This window comes from Mauremys mutica, chromosome 5 (genome assembly GCF_020497125.1).
Source record: "Mauremys mutica isolate MM-2020 ecotype Southern chromosome 5, ASM2049712v1, whole genome shotgun sequence".
Classification (NCBI taxonomy): domain Eukaryota; kingdom Metazoa; phylum Chordata; order Testudines; family Geoemydidae; genus Mauremys; species Mauremys mutica.
Genome location: NC_059076.1, coordinates 137,891,140 through 137,907,778, shown reverse-complemented (window position 1 = coordinate 137,907,778; position 16,639 = coordinate 137,891,140). Strand labels below are relative to the sequence as shown.

The 16,639-nt window shown below is 44.0% G+C and overlaps 1 protein-coding gene across 1 annotated transcript in view; it reads left to right on the top strand.

The window, feature by feature from the left end:
* The first annotated feature begins 9,694 nt into the window (after positions 1 to 9,694).
* Positions 9,695 to 16,639, top strand: part of ALMS1 (ALMS1 centrosome and basal body associated protein) — a 144,417-nt gene continuing 137,472 nt past the window's right edge. The window contains exon 1 of the mRNA XM_045019073.1: positions 9,695 to 9,900. Within this exon, the coding sequence (XP_044875008.1) occupies positions 9,847 to 9,900 (54 nt within the window). The 5' untranslated portion in view covers positions 9,695 to 9,846. The remainder of the gene's footprint in view (positions 9,901 to 16,639) is intronic.

Below are 16,639 nucleotides of genomic sequence, written 5' to 3'. Positions count from 1 at the left end.
TCCTTGCTGGCAGCCTTATTCAGCCCAGAAACCAAGGATCTAATGGGTTATGGAGACGAAACAACCCTCTTAACCTTTTGAGGTCCATGTAGTTCAAAGTTGAAGCATATTGACTGGGTATCATAGAATCACAGAACTGGAAGGGACCTTGAGAGGTCATCTAGTCTAGTCCCCTGCACTCGTGGCAGGACTAATTAGCTAGATCATCCCTGACAGGTGTTTGTCTAACTTGCTGTTAAAACATCTACAATGACGGAGATTCCACAACCTCCCCAGGCAATTTATTTCAGTGCTTAACCACCCTGACAGTTAGGAAGTTTTTCCTAATGTCCAACCTAAACCTCCCTTGCTGCAATTTAATCCCATTGCTTCTTGTCCTAGCCTCAGAGGTTAGGAAAAACCATTTTTCTTCCTCCTCCTTGTAACAACCTTTTACATATTTGAAAAAACTACTGTCATGTCCCCTCTCAGTCTTCTCTTTTCCAGTCTAAACAAACCCAATTTTTTCAATCTTCCCTCATAGGTCATGTTTTCTAGACCTTTAATAATTTTTGTTGCTCTTCTCTGGATTCTCTCCAATTTGTTCACATCCTTCCTGAAATGTGGATCCCAGAACTGGACACAATAGTCCAGTTGAGTCCTAATCAGCGTGGAGTAGAGTGGAAGAATTACTTCTTCTGTCTTGCTTACAACACTCCTGCTAATACATCCCAGAATGACGTTTGCTTTTTTTGCAACAGTGTTACACTGTTGACTCATATTTAGCTTGTGGTCCACTATGACCCCCAGATCTCTTTCCGCAGTGCTCCTTCCTAGGCAGTCATTTCCCGTTTTGTATGTGTGCAACTGATTGTTCCTTCCAAAGTGGAGTACTTTGCATTTGTCCTTATTGAATTGCATCCTATTTACTTCAGACCATTTCTCCAGTTTGTCCAGATCATTTTGAATTGTAATCCTATCCTCCAGAGCACTTGCAACCGCTCCCAGCTTGGTATCGTCCACAAACGTTATGTGTACTCTCTATGCCATTATGTAAATCACTGATGAAGATATTGAACAGAACCAGACCCAGAACCGATCCCTGCGGGACCCCACCCGTTATGCCCTTCCAGCATGACTGTAAACCACTGATAATTACTCTCTGGGAATGGTTTTCCAACCAGTTTTGCACCCACCTTATAGTAGCTCCATCTAGGTTGCATTTTCCTAGTTTGTTTATGAGAAGGTCATGTGAGACAGTATCAAAAGCCTTACTAAAGTCAAGATATACCATGTCTACCACTTCCCCCCATCCACAAGGCTTGTTACCCTGTCAAAAAAAGCGATCGGGTTGGTTTGACACAATTTGTTTTTGACAAATCCGTGCTGACTGTTACTTATCACCTTATTATCGTCTAGCTGTTTGCAAATTGATTGCTTCATTATTTGCTCCATTATCTTTCCGGGTACAGAAGTTAAGCTGACTGGTAGATCATGGCAGATGCTTGCACGGCTGTTGCTATCCTTATTCTCTGGGTAAAGGAATGACTTCATCTTCCAGACCTGCCAATCAGACAGCTTTCACATCCTCTAAATTCACTTATTTTTTCTTTTTTTAAACTTCGCACATAACCCAAAGAATGCCATGTTTTAGCGTGACAGGAGGTTTAGTAAGGCAACTGATTTACCAGTTCACAGGCTATTCCCTAAAGATGCTTGCCAGAAATGTCAGTTTTGAGTTGTGAACCTCTGATTTCATTACGGAAAAACTTGTACCTTTAAACATTATCTCAGCAGGAAAATCCACAATTAGTTTTACATTTTCCATAAGGAACTTTCCCCAATTCATGTGAAATCTAGAGAAAAGCTCTATAAATCCATCATAATTTCCTAACACTTTCTGCTTAAACATTAGACATGTTGTGTGGGCAGATTTAATGGGCTCTTACTAGCATCCCGCTGAGGATAAGGATTGCATAACGTGTGACTCAAGATATCTGTCACTGGAACACTCACTGGAGCTGTGTTATCAGATGTTGGTTGGAATGCCAAAAAAGAAATAGCAAGGCTTTGGAGCCAGGAGATTGGCATGCACACTTGGTCACTGGGAAAAATCTCTATAGAATCTCTTTTGCATGCAATCAGGGGTCAATATTTTCAATTCCCAGTGCTTGCATGAGGCCTCACCTGATTTCTAGCCATTAAAATCCAATATTTTGACTTTTTATAACACCTGTTACCCATGAAGAAATCCAAAGCTTTGCAAATGTTAATTCTCACAATATGAATGTGAGGGAGAGATTAGTCCTCTCTACCTACAGGAAACTGAGACACAGAGCAATGAAGTGAATGACTTAATTCCCCATAATGAATCATTAATAAAGCTCAGAATAGAACCTAAGAGTTTTGGCCCCTGCCCTGTGCTGTGATCACTAGTCTACACTATTGCAGTACATTTTCATTTATACTGGACAATGCTTTTTTGTTCGTGTCTGAGAATAAAGGAAAACTCTTCGGAGAGCAAATTGTCTGTCATGATTTGTAAATACTGGAGATGCTTTGACCAATTTTGAGATGGAAGGTAACTTTACTTCTCAGACATTCTGCTAAATTCCTGCATGTGGTTTTTATTTAATTTTTTATGAGCACAATAAAAGCAAGAAAATGTCTGAGAATCAAGTGTCTGGCATTCAAGTCCTCCCTTTTGTCTTGACAGGTATCTTTGATCACTGTTAAAACAGTAAATCAGTATTCTATAGTAATGTCCCAAAATAATTACCTCTTGGATGCATACCTCACATGAACGAACAAGGCCTTTGTCACCCTCAGACTGGATTGCTGTGATGTGCTCAAGATCATTCAGAAACTTCAACTTGTGCTCACTAAAGTTGTCTGCTTGCTTACCATGTTTTTTCTCATATGGAGAATATTATGCCTGGGCTCTGATCATTGCATTGGCTTCCAGTTTGTTTATAGCTGTAATTTAAGGTCTTGACATTGCTCTATTAAGCCCTATATGGGTGCTGGGTCTGGCTATCTAGTGCCTTGAGCTCCATCTTTCATAGATTCAAGGCCATTGTGATCATCTAGTCTGACCTGCTGCATAACACAGACCATAGACGTTCACCAAAATAATTCCTAGAGGAGAACTTTTAGAATGATAATCAATCTTGATTTGTAAATTGTCCGTAATGGAGAATCCACCTCAATCGTTGGTAAGTTGTTCCAACAGTTAATTGTTCTCACCATTAAAAATATATGCCCTCGTTCTAGTCTGATTTGTCTAGCTTCAACTTCCAGCCACTGGATTGTGTTAGACCTGTCTCTGCTAGATTGAAGAGCCTGTTATTAAATATTTGTGCTCCTTGTAGGAGTACTTATAGATTGTGATCAAGTCACATCTTAACCTTCTCTTTAAGTTAAATAGATTGAGATCCTTGAGTCTATCACTATAAGGCATATTTTCTAATCTTTTAATCATTCTCATGGACTTTTTTTGAACACTCTCCAATTTATCAACATCCTTTTTGAATTGTGGACACCAGAACTGGACACAGTATTCCAGCAGTGGTCACACTGGTGACAAATACAGAGGTAAAACAGCCTTTCTGCTCCTACTTGAGATTCCCCTTGTGACATACTATACCTTGGGGGAGCGTCTTGTCACCACCATATTCCTCATTTGTATATAATTGTGATATTGCATGTAAAGCATGCCACGTGAGGTTTCAGGGGAAAGGTTATGGTCAGCTGAAAGTCACTGTTCTATCTAAATATGTATATCATTAATGCATATGAAGTTATGAGAATTGATTGTGTTGGGGGAAGGGATAGCTCAGTGGTTTGAGCATTGGCTTACTAAACCTCAGGGTTGTGAGTTCAATCCTTGAGGGGGCCACTTAGGGATCTGGGGCAAAAATTGGTCCTGCTAGTGAAGGCAGGGGGCTGGACTCAATGACCTTTCAAGGTCCCTTCTAGTTCTAGGAGATTGGCATATCTCTAATTATTTATTATGTATGGTTGTCACTAAAACATGCTGTAAGTTGGGGAATTAGCCAGATATTAGCCCCCCAGAGACAATAGCAAGGAAAGTAATCAACGCCCAGGCAAGGTGTCAAACCACCCATCAACTGCCATTGTCCAGCAAAGGAGCTACAATTCAATGACTCACCTGCATGAGGCCACACCAGAGGAATTGCTCAACCTTGCCTTGGGATTCAGCAATGGCCACCAGACCTGCCTGGACTTGTGTTCTCCAAGCACATGGTACTGAGGATATAAAACAGAACACAGGGGGCCCATGCTTGGCCTTTCTCATGCCCCCACCTATGCTGCAAGCAACAAGAACACTCTGCATCCGACGAAGTGGATATTCACCCACGAAAGCTCATGCTCCAATACGTCTGTTAGTCTATAAGGTGCCACAGGACTCTTTGCTGCTTTTAAAGAACACTCTGAAAACTCCAACAGAGGGAACTGGCCCAGGTTTCAAGGATGAAACCTGTGTACTATGGACTGCAATATCCAGCGGGGTGAGAAACTGCTGCATCTAGATATTGCCCAGTCTAATAGGCTTATATTTTCTTTTCTTTTGGTGACTGACTTTTTGCCTATCACTTATAACCACTTAAAATCTATCTTTTGTAGTCAATAAATTTGTTTAACTGTTTATCTTTAGCAGTGAGTTTTCTTGAAGTGTTTGGTAAGGGTGCTTGCTCAAGTTTCCAAAGGCTAGTGTATATCCACTTTCTACTGATGAAGTGGTGAACCAATTAATTAATTTGCACTGCTCATCTTGAGCTCATCACATCAGCCACACCATCAGAGGCCCGTTCACCAGCACATCTACCAATGTGATATATGCCATCTTGTGCTAGCAATGCCCCTCTGCCATGTACATTGGCCAAACCGGACAGTCTCTACGCAAAAGAATAAATGGACACAAATCAGATGTGAAGAATTATAACATTCAAAAGCCAGTTGGAGAACACTTCAACCTCCCTGGTCACTCAATTACAGACCTAAAAGTTGCAATACTTTAACAAAAAAACTTCAAAAACAGACTCCAACGAGAAACTGCTGAATTGGAATTAATTTGCAAAATGGACACCATTAAATTAGGCTTGAATAAAGACTGGGAGTGTATGGGTCATTACACAAAGTAAAACTATTTCCCCATGCTAATTTTCCCCCTAGTTACTCACACCTTCTTGTCAACTGTTGGAAATGGGCCATCCTGATTATCACTACAAAAGTTTTTTTTTCTCCTGCTGCTAATAGCCCACCTTAACTGATTAGTCTCATTATAGTTGGTATGGCAACACCCATTTTTTCATGTTCTCTTTGTATGTATATATATCTTCCTACTGTATTTTCCATTGCATGCATCCGATGAAGTGGGTTTTAGCACATGACAGCTTATGCCCAAATAAATGTGTTAGTCTCTAAGGTGCCACAAGTACTCCTTGTTCTTAAAATCTAAAGATTTATTTATTAAAAAAAAAATAAAGAAAGAAAGGTGAAAGTTAAAATTGGTTAAAGGAATCAAATACATACAACAATTGCAAAATTCTTGGATCAGGCTTGAAGCAATGATGGGATAAATTGCTGGCTTGTTAAGTCTCTGGTTGCTTCCAAATCACTGCAAGGTCCTCAGTCCCTTCGTTAGAATGCTCCCAGGGAAAGTTCATAGTCCATAGGTCTGAGCAGGAAAGAGGCAAAATGGAGATGTTTCAAGGGCCTTTTATAGCTTCTGACAAGTGAAGGGAATCCCATTGTTCTCACTGTGGAAAATTACAGGCAACAAGATGGTGTTTGGAATGACATGGCCAAATCACATGTTCAGGAATGATTTCGCTTAGTCATAGCAGAAGCCATTACCCATACTGCAGTTAGAACAGTCACAGGAAAGTCAATTAAGTGTAGATAGACAACTTCCATGGTCCATTGTGAGTTAAGTGTTCTTTGATGGGCCATTTTCTTGAATAGTTCCTTCACAATATGCTGGCTAAACACCTTTTTGGTATTTCCACATGAGCAAAAAATTTGGAATACAGGTACATAATTAATACTCATAACTTCAGATACAAAAATGATACATGCATACAAATAGCATAAGCATATTCAGCAAATCATAACCTTTCCATAGAAACCTTATATGACACACTTTGTATAAGATTTGTTGCAGTAATATAACAGTGGTTGCAGCAATGATCTATGTGGCCATATTTTAATCAGATAACTTCACACTGATCTTCAGTGAAAATCCGGTTTATAGTCTGGTTGGAGTGGGGCTGGCAGGCTCCCTACCTGGCTCCACGTGGCTCCCTGGAAGAGGCAACATGTCCCTGCTGCTCCTGGGCAGAGGAACGGACACCAGGGTTTCAGAGTGCGGGAGTGGGTGCGGGGCACGGGCTCTGGGAGAGAGTTTGGGTACGGGAGGGGGCTCGGGTCAGGGGGTTGGGGTCTGGGAGGAGGTGTGGGGTGCTGGCTCTGGGATAGAGTTGGGGTACGGGAGGGGGCTCGGGGAAGAGAGTTGGGGTGCGGGAGCAGGTGTGGAATGCCGGATCCGAGAGACGCTCACCTTGGGACTTTAAATAGGTTATTTAATTTACCTAATTTGCACTAATCATGTCAATGAAAAGTTCTGCTTCAAAATCATTGGCACAGTAAGGAGACCCATTTCAAATGACAGTAAAAGCTTTGTTATCTGGGATCTTTGGGGAATGGTGGTGCCGGTAAGTAAAAAATTCCGGTTTACTAAGAGGGAGGGAGTTTGGATGTGAGAGAGGGCTCAGAGCTGGGGTACAGGAGGTGGTGCAGGGTGCGGGCTCTGGGAGGGAGTTTGGGAGCAAAGCAGGCTCAGTGGATGATCCCAATAAAATACACGATGATGTCTCCTGCAGACACAGCTGTGGTCCCAATGTCTGCGATGACTTTGCCAGTCTCTTGCACCCAGCAGCACAGCCTCTGGGTCCCCGCAGGATCAAGCCCTTAATACTGTGCATGATCTATTGTGCCACATTTATTACGCTTGATCTCAAAAATTAGATTTTACCCTGATTCTTTCTTTATATAGAAAAGCAGACTTTAACTCAAGGTTTTTGATAGCAGCTCATGGATTCACCATATATATATTTTTTTTATTTAAATATTTTAAGGGATTACAATATCAAGACCCCAAAAAAGGATGTTACAGTAAGTGAGACACAAGATGATGAGAGCCTGGATGAAAATTTTAGCTGTGGGGTTGGAGAGGAAAGGCCAAATTTTAGGGATGTTATGCAGAAAGAATCTGCAAGATGTAGGCCTGGTCTACATTATACAGTTAGGTCAACGTAAGGCAGCTTACGTTGACCCTAATAATGTCTGTGTCCGCTACCAGGTCCATTCTGCTAATGTAACTCATCTGCTACGTCGACTTAATTACTCCACCTTTGTGAGAGGCATAGCTCTTAAATCAAAGTTGTTAGGTTGACGAAGAGGCAGTGTAGATGGTGTGTTGCTTATGTTGACTTTACTGGCCTCCAGGAGGTGTCCCACAATGCGCCACTGTGACCGCTCTGGTGGACGTTTTCAATCCTGCTGCTCAGCAGCCAGGTACACAGGAAACAGCCCCTCCTGTTAAAGCCCCAGGAACATTTGAATTCCCCTTTCCTGTTTGTTCAGCGTGGAGCGGTCACCAGCATGGCTGATTATGGCAACTCAACATTCCAATATGCAGCCATGATGACTGAGTGGTTAAGGCGTTGGACTTGAAATCCTGTGGGGTTTCCCTGCGCAGGTTCAAATCCTGCTCACAGGAAAGGTTGGGTTTCAAACACACTCAATGTCCCAAAAATGCTTTGGCCTGGAATACAGAGGAGGTGGTGGATCTTATTGGTCTGTGGGGAGAAGAGTCTGCCCAGGCACAGCTCCAATCCAGCCATAGTAACATAGACATCTATGAAAAGATCGCATGGGACGGGGAGACAAGGGCTACACCAGGAACACTCAGCAGTGCCACGTGAAAATCAAATAGCTTTGGCAGGCATACCAGAAGACCAGGGAGATGAACAGTTGTTCTGGTTCCTTACTGCAGACATGCCACTTCTACAATGAGGTTCAGTGATGACCTCACGACCCCCAAGAGCAACATGGACACCTATGAGGAGTGGGAGTCCCGAGCCACCGCAGGCAACACTGAGGAGGAGCTCTTGGATGAAGAAGAGGAGAATGGGAGACAGGTGGGCCAGCAGTGGGCCAGCTGCCAGCCCTGCTCAGGTCCGAGCCATAGAAACACTGTCCCCTAGACCTGATTATCAGTGATTTCAGCTGTAGTCAAGTATCAGAGGAGTAGCCGTGTTAGTCTGGATTTGTAAAAAGCAACAAAGAGTCCCGCAGCACCTTATAGACTAACAGATGTTTTGGAGCATGAGCTTTCGTGGGTGAATACCCACTTCATCGGATGCATGTACTGGTCACTTTACAAAACAAAAGACTATCTATGGAGCCTAATCAGCTCTGTCTTTAAACAGTGGAGAGGAGCAAGTACAAATAGTACTTGTGACTCAGGCAGACCATCAAGCAAAAAACCTGTCCCCACCCTCTCTCTTGATGCCCTCAATCAGCACAGGCTAAGTACAGTACTACTGCCCTTTACTTATACAATAAGAATAACAACATTTCATTACCCCCCGCCCCCGCATTCAAGTGATTTGTAACCCAACCCCAGCCAAAATCTATCACTTGGGCAACACAGCTCTGTTTGCTGGATACCTAGGTAGATTAGGTGTGAATGTAAATACAATCTGGTCCTGAAGCCTTTCCCCCCAGCCCTAGCTAATCACTAGCTGTCAGGGAGAGCTAATTTAGATTTTGCTTACAAATCATTTGAAACTATTAGGCTGGCCAACATCACTGAAATGAATGCACTGACATTGTCATAAAAAACAACAGCCGTATAAGGAAGTTAGTCTGTGTTCATACTTTTCAAATCTATTATACTTTTTCAGACACATGTATTTTATCATACACTTTATATGCTTTTAAAGTGTGTATTAATGTTTCAATTTCAATTCAGATTTTCAAACAATCACTAAATTGTCAACACTGCATGTAATTAGTTCACAAAACTGGGGAGGGGGGTGTTGGGGAAATTCGGGGGGGGGGGCGTAGGGATATCCCTGATGGTTACGTTCTTCTGCGATTTTTTTTAAATTTTCTGTGGAGAAAAAAAGTTGACATTTAATAAAATTTAAAAAGTAGTTGCCCCCCTTGGATTTGCCGTTAAGAAGTGCCATTATGTGGCACCATCATAACACAGGACGAAGGCAGGTACAGTTTCACTGCCAGGGTGCAGTGGGCATGACACGCAGCCCCCAGGCTGGGTGCACCAAGGCTTTGCAAAGGGAACAGATGCTCATCATTGGCAAGCAACTGGAGAGGCTGACGGGGCTAGCGCCCTGCGTGGGCAGGACCATCAGCAGGCAAGTAACACACGAGCACTGCTACTGGATACTGCCTTCATTGACATCCGGGCATTTCAACAGCAGCAACAACCACCGCCGCCTAGGCACCTAGATCGCCTCAGCAGCGCGCGCACGTTCAGTCCTTCCTCGGGGAAGGAACTCTCTCTCGCGCGCGCGCGCGCGCCCAACGGCTCTTCCTCGCGCTCTTGACGGAATCGCGCGCTCTTCTCTCTCGTTTTCTTCAACGGCTCCCGCGCTGCCGCCGGCGCTCGCGCCACTCGTCCCCGCCCTTCCCTTGCTCCGAGCGAGTCCCTAACAACGGGCTGGGGAGGTGGCCGCGCATGCGCAGCGGGTTGCCGCCTCCTTGCCTGTGTGTGGCCCTAGTAGCGGGCCGCTGCGTGAGGGGAGGCGGCGCAGCATGGAGCTGGACGAGGAGGCGGCGGAGGGGTCGGAGCGGCCGGGCCAGGTTCCTGTGAGTACTCGGGGAGCCAGGCTCGGCCACCTCAGGGACCTGCTGTCCTGGGGCAGCAGGGCAGTGGTCTCTGGGCTGGGGGCCGTGACTTTGGGGGAGGGGCTGCACACAACACACAACACACAACACAACACCCACCAGCGTCGCTGCCATCCATCCCCTGGAAGCGCTTGGGCCCCCCCACCCCGTTCCTATGTAACAGGGCATCCTATTGTGCCACTGGCCCATGACCTGAGCACTGGCCTCATGCTGCCCCCCGCTCAGCGAGGCTGCTGGGAGCTGGGCGCGATGGAGCTGGGCCGCTGTGGTGGCGTGGCGCCTCCCAGCCCCAACACGAGGTGGCGGGCTCCCTGGTGGTGCCCAGATGATGGGCCTGTGGGAAATGTGGTACCCGCAGCCTTAAGGCGGGTGGATCAGGGAGGCCGTCCTTGCAACAGCATTATAACCAGTGGTCGCAGCATGGCCAAAATGCAACTGCTGGTTTTGGGCACCTCCGTCTTTGGGCGCCCAACTTGCGATTTCGGAGGCCTGGTTTCCAGAGGTGCAGAGCACCCACGACTCAAGCTGAAGTCAGTGGGGTTCAGAACCGCAGCAAATTGGGCCTGAGGTGTCTCAAATTGGGCACCCATAATCAATAGGTGCTGTTGGAAACTTCAGCATGTATGTATGTGGATGGGTACATCCACTTTTATTACTGTATGAGATTGTTATTGGATAGAAACTTACACTGCAAAGAAGAAATTTAAATGACACCTTAGGTTGCTGCAACCCAAGAAACTTTTAAAAATCTATTTTACTTTTGACTGTCATGGTGTTTTACTTTTGATGTTCCTTTCAGCTTGGCCAATGAAAATAGATATGTGAATTTCACTTTCTGTCTTTCATGCATTTAAAAGGATCACAAAGCCTTCAAAAATTTATGCAGCCTAGTAGTTGCATGCCTGTAGATTCTGCAGGGTGATGTTTAAGTAGAGTGACCAGATGTCTCAATTTTATGGGGACAGTCCCGATTTTGGGGACTTTTTCTTATTTAGGGTCCTATTACCCTCCACCCCATCCCAGTTTTTCACATTTGCTGTCTGGTCACCCTATGTTTAAGTCCTGAAGAAAACATTTTCCTCTTAATATTTGGTTTTGTAACTTCTTAAAAACAAAATCCAAATTTGGATCCTTAGGTATCTGACCAATGTTCCTTTAATTTTAATCTCAGTGTAAACTTTGGGTCTGGGGGAGAGAGGAATGAGCATTTGCCTAAAGGAAGAGGACAACTAGGGTAGGATGCAAAGCATTATTTTTTAATTTAAGTGTGAGTGATATAAATAAACTAAATAAGTTATAGGCTTGTTTGATTGTGTAAAAAGTACAATGATCTCCAAGCATGTCAGTATTTATTGTTGGAGTTATGATTTGAAAGACAAGCAATTAGAGGCTCTTTGAATGGGAATAAAAATAACCAGCTATATCGATCTGTCCGAAACAGATAGTTTTAAAGTTGTAGGCAGTTTCTTTTATTAAGTTTGCTTGTATCTGGAACAAGCATAGATAAAAATAGGTAAATTATTGGTTCTGGTTACCCACTGTTAACTACCACAATCCTACAGTATATGCCAGTGATGAGCAGTAAGTTTCTAGAAAACTGTAGTAAATCTTCTAAAAGTAGAGATCAGAATGCTTCAGCTTGGATTAATACAGCAGCAGTCCATTCTCTAGAGTGAGAGCTCAGTGCTAAACACCTAGGGTGAAATGCAGGGTCCATTTATTCAGAACTCCTTATTCAGTCAACGTAGTTTTTTTTTTTTTTTCTTTTAAAGTTAGTACGTTTGGAAATCAGAGTATGGAGCACTGAATAAACCTGGTCATACTCTGAGCATCAGGGTATTAAAGCAGTCAGCCATAGACAACCACAGAGTGAAGTAGATCGGGGTCTGGCAAAGAACACAGGCCAGTAAAGATAGGCAAAATTGTTGTGGGGCAGAAATATGTAACTTTTCACCTGTTACTTTGGGAGCCTTCCCTAAACTATTCCTCCTAGAATGGACAGTGGTTTGTAATCTTAACTGTAGAAGTACTGCTGCCGCATATTTTTCTTTTAAGACGTGAAATGATGCTCTTACAGCAGTTAGAACAGGGTTTCTCAAACAGGGGTTGCCGCTTGTGTAGGGAAAGCCCCTGGCGGGCCGGGCCGGTGTGTTTACCTGCCCCGTCCGCAGGTCTGGCTGATCGCGGCTCCCACTGGCTGCAGATCGCTGCTCCAGGCCAGTGGGAGCTGTTGGAAGCGGCGTGGGCTGAGGAACTTACTGGCCGCCGCTTCCAGCAGCTCCCATTGGCCCGGAGCAGCGATCCGCGGCCAGTGGGAGCCGCGATCGGCCGGACCTGCGGACGGGGCAGATAAACACACTGGCCCGGCCCGCCAGGGGCTTTCCCTACACAAGCGGCGACCCCTGTTTGAGAAACCCTGAGTTAGAATGTCAGTGTATATTGAATAACAATATGGATCTCTTTTTCTGGCACTGAATAAATATTTAGTATATGTGTTAAGGGCATGCTGACTATGGCTTAATACATTACTAATTATCTGTTTCACTTGAGACATGATACAGGGACCTTGAGTTAATTGATTAATTGACAGCTCTAATAATAATATTTCACAATTTATGTAATGCTTAAGCCACTTGTTGGCCATAGTCTTCAGGCCATAAACAAAGGGGAAAGGGAACTAACTCATATACATAAATACTTAATAAAAAAACAACAACCTTGTTTAAGCAGTGTCTCCTAACATCTCTGAGTATAAAGAACAGTGTTCACTATGATTCTGTTTGCTGCTTTATGAAGTTACTGTATCAAGAGGTTCGAGGCTGTGCTGATGGGTTATTTAGAGCAGCAGTTCTCAAATTTTGGGGCGGGCCACCCAAGGAAGGTGCAGGAATGTGTCAAGGGAGATGTGAGCTGTGTGCCTTTTTTTTTTTTTTAAAGCTCTGGTTGTCAGCCCTGGATGACTGGGGCTCATGCAGAATGGCCATGCACACCCAGGAGGTGGGGATAAAGGCAACAGCCAGCGCCCCACTGCCTTGGGGCTGACAGACGGAGCCCCGCCACCCAGGCTCCCTCACGCCCAGTCCATCACCTGGAGGCAGCAGGGCTCTGGCTGTCAGCCCCAGGTGGCAGCAGCAGCACGGAAGTATGGGTGGCAATGGGGCACTAAGTCTTCTGTGAAAAGTGATATTGACAAATATCACTTTTCACATTACCACCCTTATTTCTGTACTGCTGCGTTACACTGCAATGCAGCCATTTAGGTGGAAGCAAAGTAATTTCTCTGCATATGTATATAATCTGCATAATTTTGGACGAAAGGTATCCCTGAGAAGCTGACTGCTAGCAGGCCTTTAGCACCTATAACAAGAGAGGATAGGTAAAGCACTGTTGTAAAGATTTGATTTAAACATTTATTTTAAGTTTAATTATAAATATATATAAATTCATAACGTATTACCATAACCTATAATAACAAATTAAAAAAAAGTCAAGCTATTTTCAGTAATAAATGGTATAAAAAAGTGCAATTAACTTCTTCTTTTACCCCCAAAGGACAGTTATTAGCATAGAATCATAGAATATTAGGGTTGGAAGAGACCTCAGGAGGTCATCTAGTCCAATCCCCTGCTCAAAGCAGGACCAACACCAACTAAATCATCCCAGCCAAGGCTTTGTCAAGCCGGGCCTTAAAAACCTCTAAGGATGGAGATTTCACCACCTCTCTAGATAACCCATTGCTTCACCACCCTCTTAGTGAAACAGTATTTCCTAATATCCAGCCTAGACCTCCCCCACTGCCACTTGAGACCACTGCTTCTTGTTCTGTCATCTGCCACCACTGAGAACAGCCTAGCTCCATCCTTTTTGGAACCCCTCTTCAGATAGTTGAAGGCTACCATCAGGAGACTGCCAAACAAGGTTTTTTTTTCCCCTTCTAAATATTCTCTCCAGCTAAAGGGAAACACTACCTTTGTAGTCTTCTGGAAGAGGAGAGATGACTCCTGACGGACTGCCTGCAACTTGATGAGGGCTCTCATCCTTCCTCAGTCTTCTGAGGCCTGTTTGCCACCCCTATATTTTCTTGAGAGTTAACAGTTGCCTGCTCCTTCATGTTCATTCTTCAGAAAGGGGCTGTTCTCCCCTATCCACAAAGATCTTTTTCCTATAGCAGTGGGATTCTGACCTAGTCTACTACTTAAATTAGATCCATGCTCAAGGGTATGAAAACTTTTGCACCCTGAGTGCTGTGGTTAGGTTGACCTAACCCCTGATGTAGGTGCAGCTTCTGTTGATCTAGCTAATGCCTCTTGGAGAAGCGAGTTTACTAAAGTGAGAGAAAAATCCCTTTTGTTGATGTAGGATGTGTCTACAATATGGCCCTGTGGCAGCACAGATGCACTGCTTTTACTGTAGTGTAGACATGCCCTCTGACTCCATGTGGTGTGAGTTCTGTCCTGCACTACTATATATATATGCAGGTTTTCCCAGAACACTGCCCATCAGCTCTTCCCTAATTGAGCAGGATTGTCCACAGCCTAGCCCTAGCTGAAGCATATTTAGAAAGTTTACTCAAATTCTTGATTGTCAACTTTTGATTTTTTTTAAAGCATTAAATAGAATTAGTAGTTAAGAAAAGTTCTGTTTTATGCTCAGATCTAAATGGGCTTCTTTTTAAACTGCAGACTTCTGACAGGTTTAGTCCTCATTGAGGAGAAGTGTCTGATGTGTACTACAAATTGAAATCATATAAATGGAAATGAATCACATTCATTCAGTGATCACACATTCAAAAAACATACATGCAGGGTGTCTATTTGAATTGAATTAAACATGAAAAGATATGGGCATGTGTAGGGATTGCAGGATTGGTCCCTCCCTATATTTGTGTTCAAATCTGACTCTGTACATACATATATTTGCAGTAAATGCTCAAAATTTGCATTTATCTGAATGTGATTGTGTTTGTGGTTTCACAATTAATATGTCCTTACATAGTACATTAATTCATTCTTTTCTCCCTCCCCCAAGCCTAAGGAAATAAAACACAAGATATTACATGAATGCATTATTTCATTATAATAAAGCATAAAATTAACCCCATCTGCAGTAATGCAATATTTTACCTAAATCAAGGGACATATTTCCATATTTTATAGGAATGATAACTTTGGATTTTTAGATGTATGTGGTTTTAAAATCCAACAATAGCACTATGCATTTAATAAAGGCAAACTAAATTGAGTTCTTTTAGAGTCTTTCCTGATTTTTTGATGTTCTGGGAGATGCACTTGTTTACTGTTTGAAATTTGAACACTTTACCTGGGGACTGCATTCTGGCTAGGTCCTTATAGCTTTCTCTCTTTGTTGTGCTCATTTCTGTTTGTGATTCATTCAGTAGACTCTGATTCAGAACAAGGATATATACAATTTGTTTTATTACCTAACCAAATTTAAATTGTTTCCCTAGTGCCATTCTTCCTTTTACAAAATCTAGTGGACACTAAAGATTTCCAACAGAAGTTACTCTCCTTAGCGTTGCATCCGAGGGTGCTAAAGGAGTTGGCGGATGTGATTGCAGAGCCATTGGCCATTATCTTTGAAAACTCATGGTGATCGGGGGAGGTCCCAGATGACTGGAAAAAGGCAAATGTAGTGCTCATCTTTAAAAAAGGGAAGGAGGAGGATCCGGGGAACTACAGGCCAGTCAGCCACATCTCAGTCCCTGGAAAAATCATGGAGCAGGTCCTCAAGGAATCAATTTTGAAGCATTTAGAGGAGAGGAAAGTGATCAGGAACAGTCAGCATGGATTCACCAAGGGCAAATCATGCCTGACTAATCTAATTGCCTTCTATGAGGAGATAACAGGCCCCTGTGCCCCTTCACCATGAGCCAGCTGCATGACTTGCAGCCAGTTCGTTTCCAGACTGCACCAAGAAAACACCTATACATGCTCGTGCTCTACACCCTTCACTTCCTCACACTCGCATCCCACCCCGACACAAAGTGGCGGGACCTCCTGTCACCTTTCGAGGGTGAGGCACTCCGGTGGACCAGCCTATATTCTACCCTGGTCCTGAGGCCCACAGGGGATATCAGTTGGCAGCTCCTTCATGGGGGCATGAGCACGGGCGTGTATCTGGTGCGGTTTACCCCGTCCCGGACACCTGCCCCTTCTGTGGCGTGAGGGAGACCCTGGCGCACGTTTACCTGGAGTGCGCCAGGTTGCAGCCCCTATTCTGGCTCCTCTTAGACATCCTGTTACGTTTTTGGTTGCACTTTTCCCCTCACCTTCTTATTTATGCACTCCCTATTCATGGCCCCACGAAGTCACAGGACCTCCTAGTCAGCCTCCTCCTAGCCCTGGCTAAAATGGCCATTTATAAAACCAGGGCGAGGAGGTTGGCCGATGGGGTCTCCTGTGACTGTGTCCACTGGTTCCCTTGACACCTTTGAGGAGCAGTGGGTGCTGTCCAGGGTTCTCTGCTTGGAGTCCCAGTCAGGTTCCCTTAGTTTGACCCTGTCAAGGTTTTCTCCCCACTTTGAACTTTAGCGTCCAAATGTGGGGACCTGCATGTACCCTTCTAAGCTTAATTTCTAGCTTAGATCTGATAGCGCTGCCACCAACCAAAAATATAGTGTTTTGGTACACTTTCCATTCCCCCTAAACCTTCCCTGGGGAACCCAAGACCCAAACCCCTT